The 24516-nt window shown below is 47.5% G+C and overlaps 1 protein-coding gene and 1 non-coding gene across 30 annotated transcripts in view; one reads left to right on the forward strand and one right to left on the reverse strand.

Moving 5' to 3' along the window:
- CLASP1 (cytoplasmic linker associated protein 1) overlaps window positions 1-24516 on the reverse strand; it is a 268492-nt gene that overhangs the window by 153100 nt on the left and 90876 nt on the right. For 28 of the 29 annotated variants that reach the window (XM_070476332.1, XM_070476358.1, XM_070476337.1 and 25 more), the window contains exons 3-7: window positions 22850-22928; window positions 21357-21460; window positions 20498-20589; window positions 18666-18741; window positions 9088-9185 (exon numbers count right to left, since the gene is read on the reverse strand). In XM_070476332.1, coding sequence (XP_070332433.1) covers window positions 9088-9185; window positions 18666-18741; window positions 20498-20589; window positions 21357-21460; window positions 22850-22928 — 449 coding nt within the window. Of the gene's footprint in view, window positions 1-9087; window positions 9186-18665; window positions 18742-20497; window positions 20590-21356; window positions 21461-22849; window positions 22929-24516 lie in introns of those variants that run through there. The other variant, XM_070476352.1, reaches the window with a different exon arrangement.
- LOC139038112 (U4atac minor spliceosomal RNA) lies at window positions 23465-23590 on the forward strand. The gene has a single exon (XR_011491059.1). It is a non-coding gene; the product is annotated as a U4atac minor spliceosomal RNA (small nuclear RNA).

Genomic DNA, 24516 nt, shown 5'->3' on the forward strand with positions numbered 1-24516 from the left:
AACCAAAATAAATAATTAAAAAAACAAAACAAAACATGAGAATACTTTGAAAACAACAATTAAGAAGCCACCTATCTGTCACAATACATGGGCTCCCCAATAAGACCAACAACTGATTTTTCATTTAAAACAATGGAAATCAGACAGTTGTGGGAATATAAGTCCTACAACTAAAAATCTCAGCCAAGAATTCTATACCCAAGAAAATTACCCTTCAAAAAATGAAGCAGGGAAGCCTCTCTGGACCAAAGGTATTTCAGTCTTTACATGAAGCCATACTACCAATATAATAAAGTGCAGACCTGGGTAGTAGGAGAATATGAAGGAGAATTTCAGACATTTCTCAATAAGCAAAAAAATAAAATAACAGATTCCTTCAGCTTTAAATGAAAGAACACAATACAATAGCCCAGATTCACATGAAGACATAAAGAACATGAGGAAAAGTTCAGTCAGCCTTCCATATCTGTGGGTTCTACATCCAGGGAGTCAACCAACAGTGGATCAAAAAATATTTTTTTTTAATTTTAGGAAGTTCCAAATGAAATACCCTGATGCTGGGAAAGATCGAGGGCAGGAGAAGAAGGGGATAACAGAGGATGAGACGGCTGGATGGCATCACCGACGCGATGGACATGAGGCTGGTTAAACTCCGGGAGTTGGTGATGGACAGGGAGGATGAGATGGCTGGATGGCATCACCGACGCGATGGACATGAGGCTGGTTAAACTCTGGGAGTTGGTGATGGACAGGGAGGCCTGGCGTGCTGTGGTCCATGGGGTCGCAAAGAGTCGGACACAACTGAGCAACTGAACTGAAAACGAAAACTTGACTTTTCCACATGCCAGCTACTATTTATATAGAATTTACACTGTAGCAGGTATTATTATAAGTAATCTAGATGATTTAAAGTGTACACATGTTATACGCAAATACTATCCCAACTATAAAACAGACTGAGGCATCAGTGGACTTCTGACATCCACAGTGGGTCCTGGAGCCAATCCCCCGCAGATAACAAGAGGTGACTGACCCTACAAAGGCCAACATAAAACACGGGCTTCCCTGGGGGCTCAGTGGTAAGTATCTGCCTGCCGATGCAGGAAACTGGGGTTCAATCCCTGGGTCGGGAAGACTCCCCAGGGAAGAAAATGACAACCAATATTCCACCATCCTCATCTGGGAAATCCCACGGACAGAGAAGCCTGGCAGGCTATAGTCCATGGGGTCACAAAAGAGTTGGACACAACTTAGCGACTAAACAACAACAAATACAAAACACAGGTAAATATAAAATACAGCACACATTTACTTACTTTGTTACTGTTAATTCTCCTCTGGTCCTACATGACTTAAAAGCACGCTTACACAAAGCAGTAATTAGAAAACTATATGCTGGATAGCTTATAATGTACGAAGATGTAATATTCATGCAAAGAACAGCAACAAAGGAGGAGAAAGCAGAGCTATGTAGGAGTAAAGTTTTTAATCCTAAAATTAAGAATAATAATTCAAATTAAAGTGCTATAATTTAAGATGTTAATTGAAATCCCCAGAACAAACACTAATAATTCCCTAAAAAAATAGCAGGAAAATTAAACTTACACACCAGAAAGTACCTGCTTATTACAAAATAAGGCAGCACTGGAAGAACAGAGAAATAAAAGTCATAACATATAAAGCATAAAGAGCAACATAAAATAGGAGAAACAAAGTCTACCTTATTAGTAGTACATTAAATATGAATGGAATTAAATACTTCAGTTAAATGACAAGAGATTTCCAGGCTCAATAAACAATCAAGACCCAACTATATGCTGTCTACAAGAGATTCATTTCAGTCACAAAGACACAAGGGCTGAAAGCAAAAGAATGTAAAAAGATAATCCATGGAAAAAAGTGTTCAAAAGAGACCTAGGGTGGCTATACTAACATCAGACAGTATAGACTTCAAGACAAAAAGTGCTATCAGGGACAAAGAAGAACATTTTACATTGACAGGAGGATCAATTTATCAGAAAGACGTAATTATAGGCACCTAAGAACAGAGCCCCCAAATATATGACACAAAAAGGTCAAGACCCCCGTTCGATTCCTGGGCCGAGAAGACCCGCTGGAGAAGGGATGGGCTGCCCACTCCAGGATTCAAGGGCTTCCCTGGTGGCTCAGCTGGTAAAGAATCCGCCTGCAATGGGGGAGACCTGGGTTCAGTCCCTGGGTTGGGAAGATCCCCTGGAGAAAGGAAGGCTGCCCACTCTAGTATTCTTGCCTAGAGAATTCCATGGACTGTATAGCCCATAGGGTTGCGAAGAGTTGGACATGACTGAGCAACTTTCACTTTCAAGAACAGAGCCCCCAAATATATAACACAAAAAGTGACAGAACTGAAGAGAGAAATAAGTATTAAAAGACGACTTCGATATTGCATGTTTCAATAACAACAAAATACAGATTCTTATCAAGTGCACCTGGAACATTCTCTAGGACAGACCACATACTGGGCCATAAAACAAGCCCCAATAAATTTCAAAGAACTAAAACCATGGAACACAGGAATTATGATTTATGACCATAACAGGATAAAAGTAGAAATGAATAACAAATAGAAATAATGTTGGAATTTAATAGAACAGCCCTAATAACAAACAGGTCAGATGAAAATAAAAGGGAAATTAGATAATACTTTGAGATGAATGAAAATGAAAGTACACCATACCAAATGAAATAAGCCAGTCAGAAAAAGACAAACACAATATGCTATCACTTATGTGTGGAATAAAACTAGTGAAGAAAACAAACAAAAAACCAGACTCACAGATATGGAAAACAAACAAGCCAGTGGGAAGAGGTAAGGGTGAGGGATAATATGTAGTTGGGGATTAAGAGGTACAAACTCTCTCTACTGGCAGTTGACATATCTTGTATTTAAAAATCCCAAGCAGTCCACAGTAAAACCATAGAACCAGAGAGTTCAGCAAGGTTGCAGGATTCAAGATCAATATAAAAAAAAAAAAACAACTGTAATCTATATACATTAATGATGAACCATCTGAAATTGAAAATAAGAAAAGAAATTCTACTTAGAATAGCACCAAAAGAAAACACAAGGAATAAATTTAACAAAAGAAGTGCAAGCCATGTCCTCTGGATACTACTGAGCAATCACTCAAAGTAATTAAACACTTCTAAAAATGGAAAGACATTCCATGTTCATGGATTGGAAGACAATGTTATTAAGATGGTAATATTGCCCAAACTCATTATAGATTCATTTCCTACCCAAATCCCAGGTGCCTTTTTCAGGCAAAAATTGACAAATACAACTTAAAATTCACAAGGACATGCAAGGCACCAAAAATTGCCAAAACAATCTTAAAAAGAACAAACTTTGACTTCAAAATTTACTACGAAGTTACATTAATGAAGATGATGTACTACTGGTAGGACAGGCATGTAGATCAATGGAAAATAAGTGAACAGGAAGAAATGTTTACATTAATGGTCAGTTCATTTTCAACCAAGTTCCAACAAAAATTCCCTGAGATCAAAACCACAATGAGAAACCTATTAGGAAGGCTAGTGATCAAAATAAAACAGAAAATAACAATTTTTGGCAGGATATACACTGCTGACAGAAATCCAAACTGGTGCAACAGCTACAGAACAGAACGGCAGCTCCTCAAAAAACTTACACACAGAATTACCACTTGCACCAGTTTCTACTGACTATATACCCAAAGAACTGAAAGCAGGGAATGGAACAGATATATATACATCCTATGTCACAGCAGCATTACTCACAGGGCAAAACTGTGAAGCTATAAATGGGAGAGAAAAATAAGAGGATCAAAGGATCAACTAGTCCAAGAGGTCATTATAAAGAAACCTGCCCAGAACTAGACAACATGAGGTTCCACTGTGAAAGGCCCTCCAAATGCATAAGAAACGAGCCTCATATAAGGTCCACTATCAAGTTTCAGATCAACAATGAGAACAAAGAGAAGCAAAGAGACAACATATGACAAAAAAATCAGAATGACTGTGGACCTCTCACAAGAAACACTGAAAGCTGGGACTCAGTTAGGGGAGGGAAGCACATGAGCTTCCATATTTTGGATGAAAAAAAGGACTTATAACCTAGATTTCTAGGCCTTGACGAACTACCAATATCAAGAGAGAATAAAGATATTCTCAGGCTCGAAAAACTATTCTTGTCCACATCTTTCCTCAAAAAGTGACTGGTGAGGGAGAAAACCAAGAAAGACGATGTCTCCAAGAGTCAGCAGCTGCGCCTCCAAGCAAGGTGCAGTGCGGCCCTGGGAGGCGGACAGAGAAAGCGGCGGAGGTGGCCGGTGTGGCCGGGAAGGTGGGAGGAGACGCACCCAACCGCAGTGTGCAGCCAGCCGAGCGCAGGGGGTGCGTGCAGACAACCGCACAGGCCAGAGACAGACAGAGCCAGGGGGCGGCGGGGGCGGCGGGCAGGGCCCGCGTGCCAAGCACTAACAGTGAGCTGTGAGTGGCGTGCAGTGACAGAACAAACAAAACGGTGTCCTAATGACATGAGAGCATGACTAGGTCCGGTGGATGTGGGGAGGGAAAGTATACCTGAGGGCGGGCAGGAGGACAGAACTGAAATTCACGCTTCATAGTGTGAAGTAAAGGTCTTAAGAGCGACAAAAAGCTGAGAGATAGCAGGACACGCGTAGCACTGAGACAGAGCACCAGATACGAGAGTCAGGAAAACAGTGGCAAGAGTCTGGGGAGCGGCAGAAGGGGTAAGAAACTGCCCTTTTCCCAAAGTACCTTATGAATCTAGTCACCCTCCCTGTATGAATGACTTACAGAAAATGAGAGGGGTGGACTTCACTAGGGCTCGAGGGCTTAAGAATCCGCCTATGAATGCGAGGAGCACGGGTTTGATCCCGGGTCCGGGAAGACCCCACACGCTGCAGAGCAAGGAAGCCTGTGAGTCGCAGCTGTGAGGCCATGCTTTCCAACAAGAGGGACCACCACAATAAGAAACCTGAGCGCTTCAGCTGCAGAGCAGTCCCACTCTCCACAACTAGAGAAAGTGGCAACACAGACCCAGTGCAGCCAAAAACAAACTAAAAAAAAAAAAAAGAAACAACAGGGCTGTTACCGAGCACATTTCTCATCTGTTTTTGCCCTGGGACCTCCCTGTTAACACCAAAGTTTTGGCAAGCAAATTAAAACCAAAAATAAGAAAGCTTCAATTCTCCCCTTAACAATACAATCATTAGATAATAATGTCTAGTGAATGTTTGCAAGTTTTTTATAAACAAATACTATGAGAGCTATATTCAAAACTGCAGGCTCACCAAGTTCACTGAAGAGCTACAATGTGTTCAATGACAAGTTTCAGCTCTATCTAGAGCCTACAACTATAGCTTACCACTATCCTCAGACTTGAAGCAGCTGCTGTCTCAGGAGCCTGGTTCCCAAATGGTGGTTCCAGAAGAAACTTCACACCAACAGTCTTTCTATCAAAGCCTCACAAACTAAATCATACCATACGGAATAGAAATATTTTCTGGCATATACGGTGGGGTGACAGTGAGTGTCCACGTGGGCAGACAGCATCTGTCTGTGAAGGGAAGCCTTGGAGAGTAAGTGACAGGAATCTACCGACATTTTCCTGAGATCCAGAGACATCTCACAAATATCCTACAGCGATATGGCCTCTTAAAAACGGACAGTGAGAAGTGAATCGTGCAGTACTCGGTTTCTGAACACATCATGTGTGTGAACTGTGAAAACAATACATGTAAAACAACAGAACATGCCCAAATACTATGCTGACTGACGTTCACAGCTCAGCTGTGCTGAGACCCCACATAGAGGACGCCTTCTAAGATGGAGATTGGGCTGCACATCGCCACTCTCTCCTCTGGATGAAAGTGACTTTAGCAACAGATGACATACTCAAATAACAATAGAACACATGGCCCCAAAGGATGATTCTAGCTCCTTCAAAGTGAAGCTGAAGAATACGCAACTCTCTCTCCTTTGTGAAATGGGCAAAGAAAACTGCTGCCTAAATCAGATCACTCTTACTACATCAGTTAGCTGATGTGAGAAAGGCATTCTTTTTCATCATGTATTTTATTTCCTAGAGACACAATTAATCTTCTCAAACACAGTACTCACTCAAGTTTTCAAGCTTGTTGAGAACAAACTCATAAGACAACATTGTCTTTTTCACCTGCAGTGCACAGGCATGTGGGACCCTAGTTCCCCAACCAGGTTCAATTGTGTCCTGAAAAATGGACACGTGGATTCTGAACCATTAGATTGCCAAGGACAGCGGCTAGAGGACAGCATTTTCTATCCCAGGACTAAAGGCAAGTTTTAGAAAACATTAGGCAAATTCCACAATATTTTGTTAGTGCTATGGAATCTTTCAAGCTAAAGACTCTGCTATGCTCACGTAACAACAAAAAACCTATATAAAGATGTAAAAAGTCTAGGATATTCAAGGTGTTCTAGTCAGCCACTTGGAGCCACACAGAGCAGATACTGAACTTTCCAAATGACGGAAGGAGATTCTTTCTATGACCTAGTCTATCTGGACTCCTCCCCATCAAAATTAAGGTGACAGTCAGAGCTTCTGACCCTCACAGTGCAAGGTTTTATGTAACTGTCTTGTAATAAAGATAAATAAGGTTTCCGATTCTTCCGGTCAAGTTTCATAAAGAACTAACAGCTGAGTTCTTCAAGCGCCGTGTCTGCCAGTTTATGACAATGGCTGTAAGGCTGTGGTCACTTCCTTAGGTTACCCTGTCCTTTTGGTCCAGAATTTGAGGAAGGATTTCAGCTAACATGAGACAGTGGAAACGCATTCCTAATCACAGAGGCACTAACTCTTCTGCTACTTCTTTTTAATCTTTTCTTTTTTTAAAGGGAGTAGAGTTGACAGTGGGGAAAAAACCATGACTGGGAGTCTGCAAGCGAAGGCTCTAGCCCCAGCTCCAGGACCTTGCCTCACTCACTCTGTGGGGTCCCTAAGACCAGCCCAGGTTTCACGACTCACTGGGAGGACTCAGGCACAGTCACACCGACAGCCGTGATTATTACAATATAAAAGGACAGAAAGGAAAATCAGCAAAGGGGTGAGGACCACAGGAAACTAGACTCGAGATTCCTGGAGTTTCTCCTGGTGGAGTCACACAGGACATGCTCAATTCCCAGCCACAAGCCGGGACAAGACGCACGGAATGCTGGCACTAGGCAAGCTCATTAAGCCCGAGGGCCAGGGTTTGTGGGGGCTGTTCAACCAGCACCACCCAAGGCTCCACAAATGCCAGAGTCCCAACAGGAAGGCAGGTGGGCAGCCACACCCGGGCCAGGCTCCCGACCCCGCTCTGTGGACATGATGGGCAGCCCCGCAGTCTAGTGTCCAGGCAGAGCCAGGCCGACCCCACATGCAGGCTATGTAAGGATGCCTCGGCCTGCAGCGTGACTCGCCCTCTGCGCCCACCTCGCTAGACCTCAGTTTCACCACGTCACGTGCCCAGCTGTCAGCTGCTGTAGCGACTGCTGAACGTGACACAGGCATCCCACGGGGAAGACGGGCCGGCCATGGCCTAGGCTCGCCACGAGGCACTCAGCGAGGTGACGGCAGGCCTCGGGCAGGAGAGGCCGTCACGGCCCAGCAGTGACGGTGACGTCATCAGCAGGCAGCCCCTGCTTCCCTGCAGCCTCCAGCCTTCCCTGAGAGCCGCGCAGGCCTCGGTAGCTCACCTCCCTCCCGAGTGCTCTCAGCATATATTCAGAGACTACGAGGTGGAGGTTCATAAGATGCCAGAGTTAAAAACCCCTGCTCTCACAGGTTACCTTCACGTAAAAAACATGAAGAGTGGCTGTATTCTCGTCCGATGACCCTGTCCACCGAAAGGCTTCAGTGTAAACGGCTGGCGTCCACCACACCAACTGCTGACCCCGCCCCCAGGGCTCACGGATCACGCTGTCTGCTAGTACCGAGTATCCCCAGCATTTTCTACTGTTATAAAATACTGCAGTGCTTTAAAAAAAAAAAAGCAAAGGCCCAGGGACCATGATGGGGTCAGATGTGACACTCGACAAGGAAGGCTGCCCCCCTCAAGTGCCACCAGCATCCTGACTGCAGGGCCAGTCGCCCACTTCCATCACACCCAACTGAGGGGCGTCAAGACAGATGGCTCCTGTGTATCTCAACATTCTGCCCCAGGTGGAGATGCCCAATACTCTCCAAGCTCATCTGTGGACTGGATAGAGAAAATGAAGCACAGGATATCAGCCTGAGCCCTGACTTTCTAGCTGGGTCATGTCTCCAGTCACTTCCTGTCACCGGGCCACAGTTGTCCCCATGGGCACAATAACAGGCCCAGACAAACCACTTGGAGAGTCCCATCCAGGCCTAACTTCCCAGGGTTTTCATATTACCTTCTCCCAATTAGACAGTCAAAAGGTTTAAAATTCATTTGGTATAAAATTTCTACATCATAGTTAAAAATCATAGATAACTGATTTTCGTTATTTTTAAAAGTTTGACAACAGAAAACATCTGTGGACTCAAGGGGACTCTGGATATGGTAAGACACTAATCTCCTTGCACTGGAGACTTGCATGTTGAAACTGGCATTACTAGCCAGAAAGCTACCATCTCAAAGACGTCCAGAATTATCACTTATATATTTCTATCCAGATTTATCTGGGAAAGGCTTCATTCAAACAAATACACTCCAAGCCCCCAAGATACCAGGTTCCATGTACATACGAAATGTAGAACCACATGAACCCAGAGAATGCAAAATCTTTCAACACTAATCACTTTTAAATATGCTTCTAAAAACAGTCAGTGGCATGGGACCAGGTCAGATGTCTGGGTGAGAAAGTCTTACTTTTGAGCAAGTGGAATGAAAGGGGACCCCTGAGGCGTGATCTGGACAAGATCACCATCCACCAATCTTCTCACCATGTCGTCTTTCAAAAACATTACCCCATAACAAAACAAGCAGTGCAAACCAGGATGTTAACTGAGAAAGAGGGGGGGAAAGAGCAAGAGAAAGGAAAAAAGTCTGAACTCACCGGGACTGTGGCAATCCTTTTTTACTGAGATCTGCCCTCACACGTTCTCCTACATGTCTGTAAATTTCCACTAAGCTGTTTATTGCTGCATCTCGAACCTAGATGTAAAAGAAGAGATCTTACAGCTGCTCTGTGTCATTCCCAGTGCTTCCTGCTGCGGACACAACAGGCTATCCAACACCCCAAGTTCATCACCCACTCACCAACGGGACTCTGAACACAACCCCTGCGAGACACGGCATGGGGCAGAGCCGTGGCATGACAGCTCTGACTCTGTGGACACAGCTCCAGAGAGCACAAAAAACTCAGATCCCAACCCTGTGTCCATGTTAAAGTCTACACCCCTCAGTTCTTTTCATCCTTTAAGATGATGTCTGGAAACTAGAAATTTCAGACCAAAGTGGAAAACACTATAAATAAGTGAATCATTCTAAAAATAAAACACCATGTAAAGCATTCTGGATGTAGGCCAATTAAATACTTAGCAACAGAAAAGTGTGGTAAAGGTTACAAAGCACCTGTATTCAAGAAGTGCAAAGTTCTAAAAGGTAGATGGGGAAAAAAGTCCATAAATTCTACATTTAATACAGGACAGGATGTAATAAACGTTATATAAAAGAGAACAGAGAGCTCACACAGTAGAGGGGAGTGAGCACACCTGAGGATACCAAGAAACATTTTATGGACGAGGAAGGAACCACTTAAAATGTGCTTAGAAACACAGCTTTTCAGCAGGAAGAAATGGGATGAGACAGGCTCCAAACAAGGTAACCAGCCAGTGCAGAGGCGTGAAGGCGGAGCAGCATGGCATAAGCTTCAGGAAGCTCAAGGCAGCAGTCTGGCCAAACACAGGGGGCGCGCGGGGAGGTCCAGATAAATAAGGCTCCAGAGACAGGATGAACGTTATTAAAAAACAAAACAGAACAGAAAATGGGGGAATTTGAATAAGGCTGGTGCAAAAGTAACTGGGATTTTGGATTGTTGAACTTTGCCATTTGATACTGGAATACATTCTTAAATAAATGTGGTTGTGCTATACATCATTTTAATGCACATTTCTCATTTTTTTATTGCTAATGACTTATTACATGTTATTTATATTTATTTTAGACTATATAAATGATGTTACACAAAAAGTAAATTTGAGTGATTTTTTATTTGAGTTCAAAATGGGTCCTAAAACAGTGCAGACAACTTGCAACTTCAACAACACATTTGGCCCAGGAACTGCTAATGAACATACAGTGCAGTGGTGTTTCAAGAAGTTCTGCAAAGGAGACAAGAGCCTTGCAGATGAGGAGTGCAGTAGCCGGCCCTGGAAGTCGACAACAACTAACTGACACCAATCATCGAAGCCGATCCTCTTACAACTACGGGAGAAGTTGCCACAGAACTCAACGCTGATAATTCTACGATCACTCAGCATTTGAAGCAACTTGGAAAGGCGGAAAAGCTCGATGAGTGGGTGCCTCATGAGCTGACCGAAAATTAAAAAAAAAAAACTGTTGTTTTGAATTGTCGTCTTCTCCTATTCTATACGACAACAAACCATTTCTCAGTTGGATTGTGATGTGCAATTAAACCCCTGGAGAATAAAATGGCAACCCACTCCAGTATTCTTGCTTAGAGAATCCCAGGGACAAAGGAGCCTGGCAGGCAATTAAAAGTGGATTCTATACAACTGCCAATGACCAGCTCAGCGGCTGGCCTGAGAAGCTCCAAAGCACTTCCCAAAGCCAGACCTGCGCCAAAAAAAGTGCATGGTCACTGTTTGGTGGTCTCCTGCCCGTGTGATCCACTACAGCTTTCTGAATTCCAGTGAAACCATTACATCTGAGAAGTATGCTCAGCAGATTGAGGAAATGCAGTGGAAACTGCAATGCCTGCAGCTAGAGTGGGTCAACAGAATGGGCCCAGGTCTTCTCCACAACAACGCCTGATCACATGTTGCACAACCAAAGCTTCAAAAGTTGATCAAATTGGGCTATGAAGTTTTGCCTCATCCACCATGTTCACCTGACCTCTCACCAACCAACTACCACCTCTTCAAGCATCTCTACAACTTTTTGCAGGGAAAACATTTACAAACCAGAAGGAGATAGGAAATGCTTTCCAAGAGTTTGTTGAATCCCAAAGCATAGATTTTTATGCTACAGGAATAAACAAACTTACTTCTCATTGGCAAAGTATGTTGATTGTAATGGTTCCTATTCTGATTAATAAAGATGTGTTTGACCCTAGTTACTTTTGCCCTAACTTAATAGTCTATCAATGTTAAATTTCTCAGATGTGAAAACAACATGTGATTATATAAAAATATCTCTGTTATTATATAGGAGTAAAAAGGTGTATGATAGATACTTTCAAATGTCTCAAGAATAAAAAGTATTTTTCTGTGTATGTGTGTATATGTGTGCATAAGTATCCATGTTGAGTTATAAAACAAATATGACAAAATGTTAAATGGTAAATATGGCTGTTCACTGTTACTACCCTTTCCATTTTTCTACAGATCTAAAATTCTGCCAGTAAAAAAGGTGGAAAGAAAAAAAATTTTTAAATCCAATGAATTCAAGGCCAGCCTGCGGGGGGTACCCAGGGGAGGAGAGCAGGCACAGACAGGAGAACAACATGATTCCAGATCTGGTCTCAAGCAATGAAATCAGAGAAACAGAGAGTGAATCAGAGAAGGAAGTAGGAATACAATTTACAATCCTGAACATTGCAAATCACCCTATGATTAACAGTAGTGCATGACAGGTAATTTTACTCACATTTTTTCCCTTGTGATAGATAGGCAAATTCCAGGTTCTTACTATCTTCTCACCTAAAACCTGATGCTATGTACCAAATTGTGTATGTGACACCCCCAGCCCCCGAAAAAAATTCCTCTGTTGAAACCCAACATGACTGTAGACAGAGACAGGGCCGGTGAATAAGGTAATTCAGGTTAAATGAGGTCATAAGAGTGGGCCTGATACGACAGGAGGGCTATCTTTATAAGAGAGCTCTCTGTCTGCAAAATGGGATGAGAACCCTCACCAGAGCTAGCCGTACTGGCACCCTGATCCAGGACTGCCAGAAACAAGTTTCACTTGTTCAAGCCTCCCCGTCTATGGTATTCTGCCATGGTAGCCTGAGCTGAATAATGGAGATTACCAGATTACTTTGGAAAGGAAATAATTTCTGATGCCAGTAAGCATTTTCACACTGAGACCCGCACACCTAACAAGAGCAGTCAGTGCCACTGGCTGAAGCAATGACAGGCGCCTCGCCACCGCCTGCTTTCCAGTCATGATGCCCGCTCAGAGCCAGAGCAGACCACGCTGCGGAAACTCTTCAAACAGCGGTCGATATCCTGTCTGCTACGTACAAGTCCGGGCTGTAAAGAGTTTAAGGGATTTAGTGGAAAAACGACTAGCCTTCTAAGTGGAATAAGTCAGACAGAGAAAGGCAAATACTGATCACTAATATGTGGAATCTAAAAAACACAACAAACTAGTGAATAAAAAAAAAAAAAAAACATTCGCATAGAGAAAACACACTAGTGGTTGCTGGCGAGGAGCGGGAAGGGGGCAGGGGCAATACAGGGTGGAAAGGGGGTTATTATGGGACTACTGTATGAAATTGTCTGTGTAACTTCTGAAAACCGTAAAGCACTATAGAATTTAAAGAATCACTTATTCAGTCAATCAATCAACAAAATTACTAGCCTTAGAGTCAAAGTGGCCCTCAGGACGTACTTGGCCATTTAGAGACTGTATAACTTTAGACAAAATATTTAAACTCTTTTAATCTCAATTTCCTCCTTCATAACTGGAAGGTTGCTTTGAAGTTAAAAAAAATAATGGACTCAACGAATATTTGACTGCCTATTAGGTGCCAAACTAGGGTGCCACACGGCCCAGGCAGGGAACACGATGGGCAGGACCCCGGCAGAGGACCCCGAGGGCAGAGGGCAGGAGAGTGCCCTCAGGCAGGCAGCTACCAGCAGGCCGCCAGCTCGTGGCCATGCGGGCACGCACACTGGGGTGCTGCAAGCACGGCTCTGCCTCATCCTCGCTCTTCGGAGAACACTCAGAAACACACATCTCCCAAATGTAAAACTGTCCAAAGTCCAAAAGTAAAACCCACCCAGCAGACACGTGCGTGGACACACACACGCAGCCACCTGTAGACTGAAAGTCAAGTTCAGGCCAGCCGTTTGTGCCCCGTGGTCCTGAATATGAAGCACTCAAAACAATGGCTGGTGGAGCTGGTATTATCTACATCTTTCAGACTAACCTTAGCCTTTAAATAACTCCTCTTCAGGCTCAGGAAGCTACAGGGTCAGTGAAACGACCCTCGATTCAAGAATCACAGAAGAACAGACTGTGCGTGGCACTATCAAGTATTGTAACGCAGCTGAGAAGACAAGTGTCCCTAAAGCGAGTCAATTAAGGCTGAAGGGACAGAGCAGTGTTCACCTCTACATGCAACGATGGAGGTCCCGGCCTGGCTTCTGGCCACCCGCAGGCTCACCTTGCAAAGGAGCCCCAACAGCTCAGACCACTCAGGGAGCAAAAGACAAGGGCCCCAGGACGTGCCTGTCACTCCACCTCATTACACTCCACCTCACTACACTCCACCCAGACGTGAGTGGCAGGAAACAGGCTCCCTACACAGCCTGAAACCCAAGGGGAAACCTCACTCTCAGGGAAAAGGAGGGCCCCAGAAACCCCTGCAAGGCCAAAGTCACCCCACCCCCCACAGCCACCAACCCACCCACCTCTCAGGTGCTGGTCAAAGCCTCACCAGGGACGTCATTCTCCCACCCGCCCGGCACCCACGCACAGCCAGCCCAGCCCAGGGCCAGCTGCAGAGGGCGCTGAGATCAGCACTGGTCCTCGGGCTCTGCAAGATGGTTTCAGGCTCTGAAGACGCAGATCAAACTCCTCAGGAAAACAGACAGCAGACGGGGCCTGGGGGCCTGCAGACACGATACCTCACTGCCTGAGGTCAGCTGGGCAGCTAATGAAGACATATCAGAGGTTTCCAGGCCGAACTGGAGGCTTCCCTATCTGGCAGAAAGTGAAAGTGAAGTCGCTCAGTCATGTCTGACTCTTTTCAACCCCATGGACTGGAAGCTACCAGGGTCCTCTGTCCATGGGATTTTGCAGGCAAGAGTACTGGAGTGGGTTGCCATTTCCTTCTCCAATCTGGCAAGGGACTCCCTATTGAGCAAGTGTCTCCAGACTGCTGGCTGCCTTTGCCCTGTCCTCCTAGGCAAAAGACATAGGGCCTGTTCTGCAACGCACACTCCAAAGGAGGGGACCCTGACCTCAGCTAGGAAGGCAGCATCTCATGAGTGTAAAACCACCCCATCCTCCTGTCCCTCCCCAGACCCTGGGCTAACACAGGGGCCTGAGACACAACTCTCAGCCACGAGATACGACAGGAAACCTGAGGAAAGCTCCTGGAAAATGTCTCTCCACTCGGGGAAAGAGAAACGCAGGGAACACTACACCACCGGAGACGCTCAGCGAGAAGTGCACTGGACTGGGCGTTTAATGACACGAGGGGAACGAGCCATCCAAAGGAGCAGGGAGCGACAGTGGTGGTAAGATTAGGTGGGGAGCCCATTCCTTTTGGAGGAGTCGAGAACTAAATAACCTACTGTCTGAGATTTCCTTCAAAATCATCCCTTCAATACATTCTGCTTCCACATGATGGGGTGGGGGAGCAAAAGCGATGTAAGTAAACTGGCCTCGTGTGGTCCACTGCTGAGGCTACGTGACGGCAACCGGGGTACAGCACAGCCCTCTCTCCACTATCTGAGTGTGGGCCTTTCGACACAAAAACGCTGAAACAGGGGAGGGACAGCGGAGCACCCCACTTTCATCTGCCAGGAGGGCCAGACACACACACAGCTGGACCGCACCCGTGCCAGGCCTGTGGGCAGACCTGCAGAGAAGCCCAGGGGGTGGGCAGCCCGGCAGGAGAGAGAGGCAGGCACAGGCCCGGGGGTATCACGCAGCTGCTAACATGCCCTGCGGCCTCCCTCCCTCGGGCCCCCTTCACAGGGGATAATACACTGTCCCTGCTGCTCCCGTGATTCTGAGTTACTTTCAGCAGCCAAAAGCATCCTAAGCCACACAGAGCCCGTGTGTGGGTCACTCTGAGGAGCGGGTCACTGTACAATGAGACCACAATCAAAGGACTCACATCCTCTGGGGCAGGACTGTCTACAGGGTTCACCTGAAAGGTAAATCCCACTGACACGAGGAGCCACGTGCAGGACCACGCAGAGCCTTACACACACACACACACACACACACACACACACACACTACAGGGTTCACCTGAAAGGTAAATCCCACTGACACGAGGAGCCACATGCAGGACCACGCAGAGCCTCCACGCACACACGCGCACACAAACACACACACTACAGGGTTCACCTGAAAGGTAAATCCCACTGACACGAGGAGCCACGTGCAGGACCACGCAGAGCCTCCACGCACACACGCGCACACGCACACACACACACACTACAGGGTTCACCTGAAAGGTAAATCCCACTGACACGAGGAGCCACATGCAGGACCACGCAGAGCCTTACACACACACACACACACACACACACACACACACACACACACACACACTCTACAGGGTTCACCTAAAAGGTAAATCCCACTGACACGAAGAGCCATATGCAGGACCACGCAGAGCCCTCCACGCACACACGCGCACACACACACACACACTACAGGGTTCACCTGAAAGGTAAATCCCACTGACATGAGGAGCCACGTGCAGGACCACAGAGAGCCTTACACACACACACACACACACACACACACACACACACACACACACACACACTACAGGGTTCACCTGAAAGGTAAATCCCACTGACACGAGGAGCCACATGCAGGACCATGCAGAGCCTTACACACACACACACACACACACACTACAGGGTTCACCTAAAAGGTAAATCCCACTGACACGAGGAGCCACGTGCAGGACCACGCAGAGCCTCCACGCACCCACCCACCCACACACCCACGCGCGCACGCACACACGCGCACACACACACATGCGCGCACACCCATGCACACACACGCACACGCCACCCGAAGACTGAGAGCCGCATGGAAGCAGACCATGACGCTGGGTGCCCAGTGCAGAGACAGCACCAGGAAGACACAATGTCCTCTACCTCCTGAGACGGCCACAGCCAAGAGGGGAAAGCCACGCACAGAGCCCTGGAGAACCCGCTCAGTCCTAAGGCAATCCTGGGACGACAGAGGGGAGACAGGGTAGCCCGGGCCTTGATGGTTTGGAGACCAGCAGCAGAGACGGACAAGAAAACGCAAGGGAAGTCAGGGGCACAAGCACATGGACAGACACCCCCAGGAGCGGGGGGCTAAGGGGGCCGGCGTCAGGGGAGCAGGCAGCGTCCCCGGGGTGGAGCTGAGGCCCAAGGGCCTGTGAGTCCGCACACACTCGCTCACGTGCAGAGAAGGCCTCCTCGGGTAGATGTGAACACACGGGCTCCTCAGATGCTCAGTGTGGGAAACTCTGGCTACAGATGCTGTCTACTCTAGATGGCTGATGACTGCCCACTGAGCCCGGCCTCACTGACCCCCATTCAGCCTCCCGGGCCCAGTGTGAATACTCACATCACCTGTCAGACCAGAGTAAGCACCTGTGCTATGCTTAGTCACTTAGTTGAGTCTGACTCTTTATGACGACATGAACGGCAGCCCACCAGACTCCTCTGTCCATGGGGATTCTCCAGGCAAGAATCCTGGAGTGGGTTGCCATGCCCTCCTCCACGGGATCTTCCCAACCCAGGGACTGAACCCAGGTCTCCCACAGTGCGGCAGATTCTTTACCCTCTGCTGCTGCTGCTGCTAAGTCGCTTCAGTCGTGTCCGACTCTGTGCGACCCCGTAGACGGCAGCCCACCAGGCTCCTCTGTGCCTGGGATTCTCCAGGCAAGAATACTGGAGTGGGTTGCCATTTCTGTCTCCAATGCATGCATGCATGCATGCTTACTCGCTTCAGTCATGTTCGACTCTGTGCAACCCTATGGAGAGCAGCCCACCAGGCTCCTCTGTCCACAGGATTCTCTAGGCAAGAACACTGGAGTGGGCTGCCATTTCCTTCCCCCTTCAGCATCTGAGCCACCAGGTAAGCACCTGAGTGAGGAACAAAGCGCCTCAGCCAGCCTGGCTGGCTTTCCTGCTCTACAGAAGGACAGGACACCATGTGGCAGGGGTCACAGCCTCAGAGTATGACCTGCATAAATTATTTTTCCCACAGAAAACAAAGTGAGGACAAGACATTAAGGGGGCGAAAAGGCAAAACAGCTCATATGATAAGTTAGAATCTTCTTAAAAAGTAGATTCTGTTATTTTTAAATTAATGTTGCACAATAAAGCATGATTCAAAAAATAAAAATATCTGAACATCACATTTCCAAAGTCAAGTGCTCTCAATAAAGGTTGGGTAGAGGATGAAAAGAAAGAAGAAAGTGGGTGCAGGCAAGAGAGACCAGCATAGCCCGGCACTGAGCAGGAATGGGCAGCAGAGAAGAGCCCAAAACGGAAGCAGGAATGCAACTGGGATGAAGCCCAGAGACACGGAAGGAGGAGAGGGCAGGAAGCGCTCAGACCCCAGGCTCTGGGCGCTGAGCCGGGGGCAGTGAGAGCAATGCAGACTTGTCCACGGAGTGCCCTTCAGCTGCAGCCAGTCAAGGCTGAAACTCAGGTGCTGTTCCCAGCGTACAGTTGACCCCTGGACAATGTGGGGGTCAGGGCGCAAACCCTCCACACACGCGTGGTTCAGCCTCCTTGGGTCCAGATTACCAGGGTCCGTGCGGTGCAGCGGTGTATCCTATGAACACCCGCCTGAACGTGGGCCCGTGTGCTCTGAACCCGTGTTGTTCAAGGGTCAAAGTGTGCACTTCTGTAAGCCCCGGTCCCATGTTAAGCCCTTGACCTAAGCGGCTGAGTGAGCTTAGGTGACAGCCAGAGCCCTTGATGACCCCAGGAGTGACCTAAAGAGAAACGGTGCCTCTGAGCCGGGCTCCCCGCTCACCTGCGCCGCCCCCCCCGCCCGCCCTGACACAGGGGAGTGGTGCTTTGTTTCTCAGTTCTTGTTTGATTTACATAAAACATTCGTGAGGCACCAGCGTGGCCACCACCCAAAGAAAGCAGCACCTCCGAGAAGGGCCCCAGGCCCTGTACAGCCCCCCTCCCCCTCTCCGGGAGGCGGCCACTGCTCCCTCCCCCAAGCCCACCTCTCTGGCTACGCAGATGGGGACCACAGTGTCCTTCTCTTGGAGGTTGGTCTGGAAGATGTCACTTTACAGGCTAATGGGGGGCCCATCCCGACCTGGAGAGAAGAGCAGAGTGGCTCCCAGGTCTACCCAGGACCCCAGATAGTGGGCACTACTGGGCAACTAACCCAACAACTGCAGACAAGACTGGAGCTAAGAGATGAGCAAAGTCCCGCCCACACAGCACCAAGCGCGCCTGCGCTCTGGGGGACCAGCACTTTACCTTTCCTGCTAAACACACTCACCTGGCTGTTGGGATCTCCGAGCAGGTTACATATATGTGGCACGATCTTGCTTAGTGTTAATGTATGAGCTCCAGAGCTGAAAACAAAAGGAATGCTTTACTGGTGGTGAAAACAGAAGACAGACGGCCCCTCCCCTACCCCCACCACTCTCTCCTCATCCTCCCTTACCTGCTTCCAAAATAAACACACACCCAAAAGCCCTCTGCACAGAGTCCAAGACTGCGAGTGCTTTTCCCAAGCCTCCCCCCGCACTTGGGGTCCCTCCAAGCTGAAGCCCGAGCCTGTCCCACCGTGGGTCCCGCCATGCTGGCATCACCATTTGTCCCATGACGGTTCCTACTCTGCCTGACTCACTGCGCTCCCAGGCAGGCCCCTGGAGCCTTCCACTAACGCTCTCCCTCTCCCCCACTGCGTGCGGTTCTCCGCTACAACGGACGTTCAGACACTTGATGAAACGGCTGCAACGAACGGCCGAGAGGACACTGCCCTGGTGGAGAACAACTAAGCTACTGGCAACTGTTCACCACCATAATCGCAGTCACAGACATGCCCTCTCAATACAGTTCTCTTTGACTACCCTCGGATTACTCCCTTAGGATAAATAAGGGAACAACTATTATCAAAGGCTAGAAACATTTTTTAAAAGCTTCACACATATGCCATAATTAATGACCCTTAAACTCTAGCACATTAAGAGGGGGAAAAAATCTACCAAGTAATGTAAACATTACACTCTCCATTTTGTTTTTTAAAAAATAATATAACTCTAAAGTCTGGAACAAAATGCTACATGTTAACAGTGATTATCTGAAGGTAGCAGAATTATAGACAAGGATCACTTTCTTCTTCATGCCGATTTTCTGTGACATATACAGTAATACTTTCACAATCAGGAAAGGTGATCTGTAATTTTTAATCTTAAAACATCAACAGTCATTAAAGAAGCAAAACCACAATAACATAAACTACATGCACATCAAAATGGTTAAAATTAAAGACAGTGATAACATTCAACGCTAGTTTCTGAAGAAACAAAATCATTCACACACTGGTAGTGGGAATGTATAACAGTACAGACAACTATGGAAAATAGCTAAGAATTTCTCTTAAAAACTGAAACAAACTTGCTAAATGACCTAGCAATTAATTGCACTCTCGGGCACTGACCCAAAATAAATGATAACTTCTGTTCAGGCAGAAACTGGTATATGCATGTATTCATAACAGTTTTATTTGTAATAACCAAGAACTGGAAGTATTCAACAGGTGAATGGTTAAATACATTATGATACGTCTATATCAGGGAATTCTACTTGGCAGTAAAAAGCAATGAACTGTTCAGCCACAGCATACATGCAATCTCAAGGGAATTATGCTGTGAGAAAAAAAACAAAGTTGATCTCAAAGGGTCACATTCTGTGTGATTCCATTCATGTAACATTCTTAATAAAATCTCAGAGCTGGAGACCAGGTGACTGGCTGGCAGAGCTTGGGGACTGGCTAGAAGAGCAATGTGAGCATCCCGGGGTGAGGTACTGGGCTGCCCGTGAACGTGGCAGCGAGCTACCTGGAGCTGCACTCGTGACGGAGCTGGGCACACACAGAACACAGAGGACACGCGTGTGTCACTGGAGGACCCTGAACACGCTCACATCAACACCAACTTCCTGGGCTGGACCCTGTGCCATGTACTCGCAAGACAGCGGGCGGGTGCGAGGCACCTCCCAGGATGCTTCTCTACATCTTCCTATAAATATAGGATGATTTCAAAGTTAAAAGTTACAAACACAAAAGCCTGGCCAAGGAAGCCCTCAGGCCCCACCCAGACTTACCTGTTGAGGGTGGCCATGAGGCAGAGACACGTGCCTTCCCGGGTGCGGAAGTTCTTGTGCTTGAAGCCGCCCAGCATCCGGTCCCACACGTACTGCAGAGGGCAGAGGTAATCGGGGAGAGGAGGGGAGGAGGCTGCTGCAGCCCATCCGAGCCGGGGGGCCCCCAGGGCGGCAGCCTCACCACAGGGGCCATATCCCTCCCCGCCTCCACCAGCCCTCTGGGGAGCTTTTTGGAAAATGGTAACATAGGTTTCTATATCAAGCTAAAACCTTTCAAAACACATTCCTTTATGTAATTGCATTTAATTTTCCCGACAACCCTGAAAAAGAGGTGGAACTGTCCCCAGTTCCCGGGTGGGGAAAATGAAGCAGAGGCGGGGTGACTTATCAGAGGTCACCTGCTCACGCTGCTCTCTGGGCCGGAAGAGCTGTGCCCACCCCACCCTCTAACCCGCTCTGCTTCCCAGACTAGTCTAGGTTTTACCTGCCCTGGGAAAGCTTCTCCTCACACCGTCTCACCTTGCCCCACCCCCAGCAATGGACAGCTGGACCCGTAAGACAGAGCTATAGCCCTGGCTGTCCTCCCAGCAGCCCAGCTCACAGCAGACACGGGCCAGGGCTGCAGCCAGGCTGCTGTTCACAGCTGCATCTTTTCAGAGACACAAAGAGTCAATTACGTAAATGAGCTTGAGTCTAAGAAATTAAACCAAGCACCCCATACCCATGTTAGGTTCACTAATTTATTCAAAGGTATAGCCTCTGTAAATATTCCACTGGGGGGGTAAGAAGGGCCAGATGAAATACCATAAATTGTTTCTCCGAAACCCACGGACACTTTGCAGGAACACCCCGGTCTCACCTGGGGATTAGCAGCCTGATCCATGATCTTCAGCAGCAGGGCCTGGTCCTGCTCCCTCACAGAGTCTTTAGCATCTCCCAGTCTGTCTATTAAACTCGGCAGCACTGGAAATTAAAATGCAACTTGATCAAATCTACTCTGATAGCCCGAGGTCACCAACTGTGGGTATTTCAATTAACAAGATATCTCAAAATCCTGGCCTAAATGAGGCAGATCACTCTACACCCACCAACCCCTATAAATCTCCTCCTGTTCAAATTCATGGCAGATACTATGAGAATTTGCAAAAATCCTTTGCATGGACACACTATTTGTCTTCTTCCTTATGCCACCTCCCTCTGGGCAGTTCCCAATGTGTTTTTAAGCTGCTGGAATGTTATTAAAATGGATGTCGATGGAAGACCTTGGCAGCAAAGAGTCAACACAAAAGGAAATCCAGGTAAGAGAGAAAGGCCCCGGTGCATCTACTCGGGGGTGGACAAACAAGACACTTAAGGCTCAGTCTGCTTTTCACTTTACATAACATCTCTGCATGCTCATCAGACAGAATGCAGCTCTCCGCCTGCCCTTCCTCTGCACAGCTTGCGTGGGCCATCGCTGCTGTTCCAAGGGCACTTGGATGTCAGAGGTCAACTCACTTTGCTTCTTCTAAAAGTCTATTAGAAATTTATTTTACAGAAAATAATCCTGAACAATTCATCTAATTTGGTATTAAATAATCAACTTAATAAAAATAAGGGGGGTTTTCATTTACAGATACACAGTTTATGGCAGAGTGGGAAGAGCTCATGACTTTATCTAAACATGCACATTGACCGAAAGTTAACAGAAATGCACAAATATATGTGTACCTGTCGAAACGAGAAATGCTAAAAGGAAAGGGTTAGGGCTTGTTGTGTTGTTATGGAAGCCCAGAGATTGGGAATAAAACCGTCTCTTAAACTTTGAAACCTGATGTTATTTTTATTTCATTATTCTGACACTGTTTTCCCTTCAAAATAAAAGTAATCATTCACCACACACGTGAAATGACACTGACAACCAAAGTGAAAACGGTCATAGCAACAATAAACTGTTTAAAAATACAGCTGCGTCGGATCTGTAAGTCTCTCAAAGAGAAAAGGCAATGTCTTTCCAAGAGAAGGGTCAGAGGCAAACAGGGTTTGGTTGGCAGCACAGCATGATGGTAACTGGCATAAGAAATAAAATAGCTAGTCCTAGAACAGGAAGATGGAGAAAGAGCAGAAAGATATAGAAAGGGGGCGGGGGCGCCAGCAGGTGCGCGAAGGCGGCAGATCCAGGCGTGCACACGAGGCAAGCGAGGGCAGCTATGCAGCATCTACAGATGCAGGAGGAGGTGGGGGCCAGCCTGGGAGAGGGGGCTAGAAAAAAAAGGTGGGGGGCTGAACGAGGGCTGGCTATGGGGCGGGTACAGCCAAGTGCAGGGTATGGGGAGACCCGGTGAAGGCCGAGACGGAAGGAGGAGAGCTCACCTGTACCGATCTGCGCCTTGAACCGATCCTGCAACCGGGTGACCAACGCGGACAGGATGTCCATGCCCAGGAGAACCACCTGCAACGGCAAACAGTGGGCTCTCATCAGCGGCCCATCGGGGGCTTGGCGCCCTCCCCCGCCGGCTGCAGGCGCTACCCCGCATCTCTGGCTCACACTCGGCCCGGGAGCCCGAGCGAGCGCCGACCCGAGGGTGAAGCTGGGTATCAGGAAGAGGGCCGCTCTTGTCCGAAAGGGCGGTTGACAGAGCTAATACGAAAGAGTCTTCGGGGAGACGCTACTCAAACACCGACGCCGCGAGCCGGCTCCGGGCGCCAGCCCAGGAGGGCGGGAGCTCCCGCCGAGGCCCCGCCCCGGCAGGGCGCGCGTATGCAAATCAGCTCGCGGCCGGCGCGTGGCCTTCTGGGTACCACTGAACGGCCTCTTTGCGACCTTCCGAGCCTCCGAAAACGAAGTGTTGGTGGCGAGCTTCAGAAGCCGTGATCAGCGGAGGATCACCCGCTGCTGGGCGGCTGCGGCGGCACTGGTGAGTTAGTCGCCACAAGTCTACCCAGTGTTGGCGCCTGCTACTCGCGCCGCACGCGAAGGTTCTGCCAACCATCCTTTTCTTGGGGTTGCGCTACTGTCCGATGAGCGCTTAGCGAGGGCAGTACTGCTAACGCCTATGCAACACGCCCGCACCGGCTAAAGCTTGGCTTTATCACGGTGCAATTTTTGGAAAAAAGAAAAATCTTTTTTTCCACGACTTGTTTGTTCTAAGAATAGTTAAGTCTAGAATACAGTCCTGGTAAAAGCCGGTAGATGGCGCTTAGAGCTGACAGAATGGAGTTCGGAGTTTTCAGTCCACATGCTTCCTCAAGAAAAACTACCGAAGCTCCCACTGTTCATTTCTTTGTCTCTTTCTTCTGGCGCCAGAATTGGAGAGGAGGATAGTAACCTACTACAGTACCCTTAACCTTGAGAATCCCGTGGACAAGAGAACCTGGCAGGCTACATACAGTCCGTAATCAAGCAAAACACCCGCGCTGGGCACCTGCTCGTGCCTAATTATTCCTAGAATACCTGTGTTCTCTTTTACAATTACACAGGTAGCTGGTGATTCTTAACCCCCCAACTCGCCCTTGCCACCTCGCTCTACCGTTAAAACGAGAGCCCTACAAGCCGTGTGTGTGTGTGTGTGTGTGTGTGTTGCTCAGTCGGAAGCACTTTTGCATTGTGCAACTTTATTAAACATAGTTCAGAAACGACCTGGGATACGGTCTGGTGTTTATATAGAACCAACGAACAAAACTAACAAAACTTCGGTGATGATAATTATCCTGAAGCTACCCCAGATAATGATATGATGAGTCCTTGCATCTGCCTGCCCTTGTTTTGCGACCAGTAAAAGTAAAAACAGCAGGCTTTTCTATTCAGCTTTAAAGTCACTGTTTCAAAACAAAGGAATCAAAATTTGCCCAGTAAAAACCACAATACACACACTGTCCTTGTAAGGGATTGGTGACTTGAAGATATTAAAAGGGCATACTCTTTTAAAATTTTTGTATAAAGAGAACATTGTTTTGTGACAGGTTTTTTTAAAAGCCTATAACAGTAAAAAAACATTTTAATGACTTCATTTATGAGCTACAGAAGATGAGGAATCATG

The sequence above is a fragment of the Odocoileus virginianus genome, chromosome 13, assembly GCF_023699985.2.
Source record: "Odocoileus virginianus isolate 20LAN1187 ecotype Illinois chromosome 13, Ovbor_1.2, whole genome shotgun sequence".
NCBI lineage: Eukaryota > Metazoa > Chordata > Mammalia > Artiodactyla > Cervidae > Odocoileus > Odocoileus virginianus.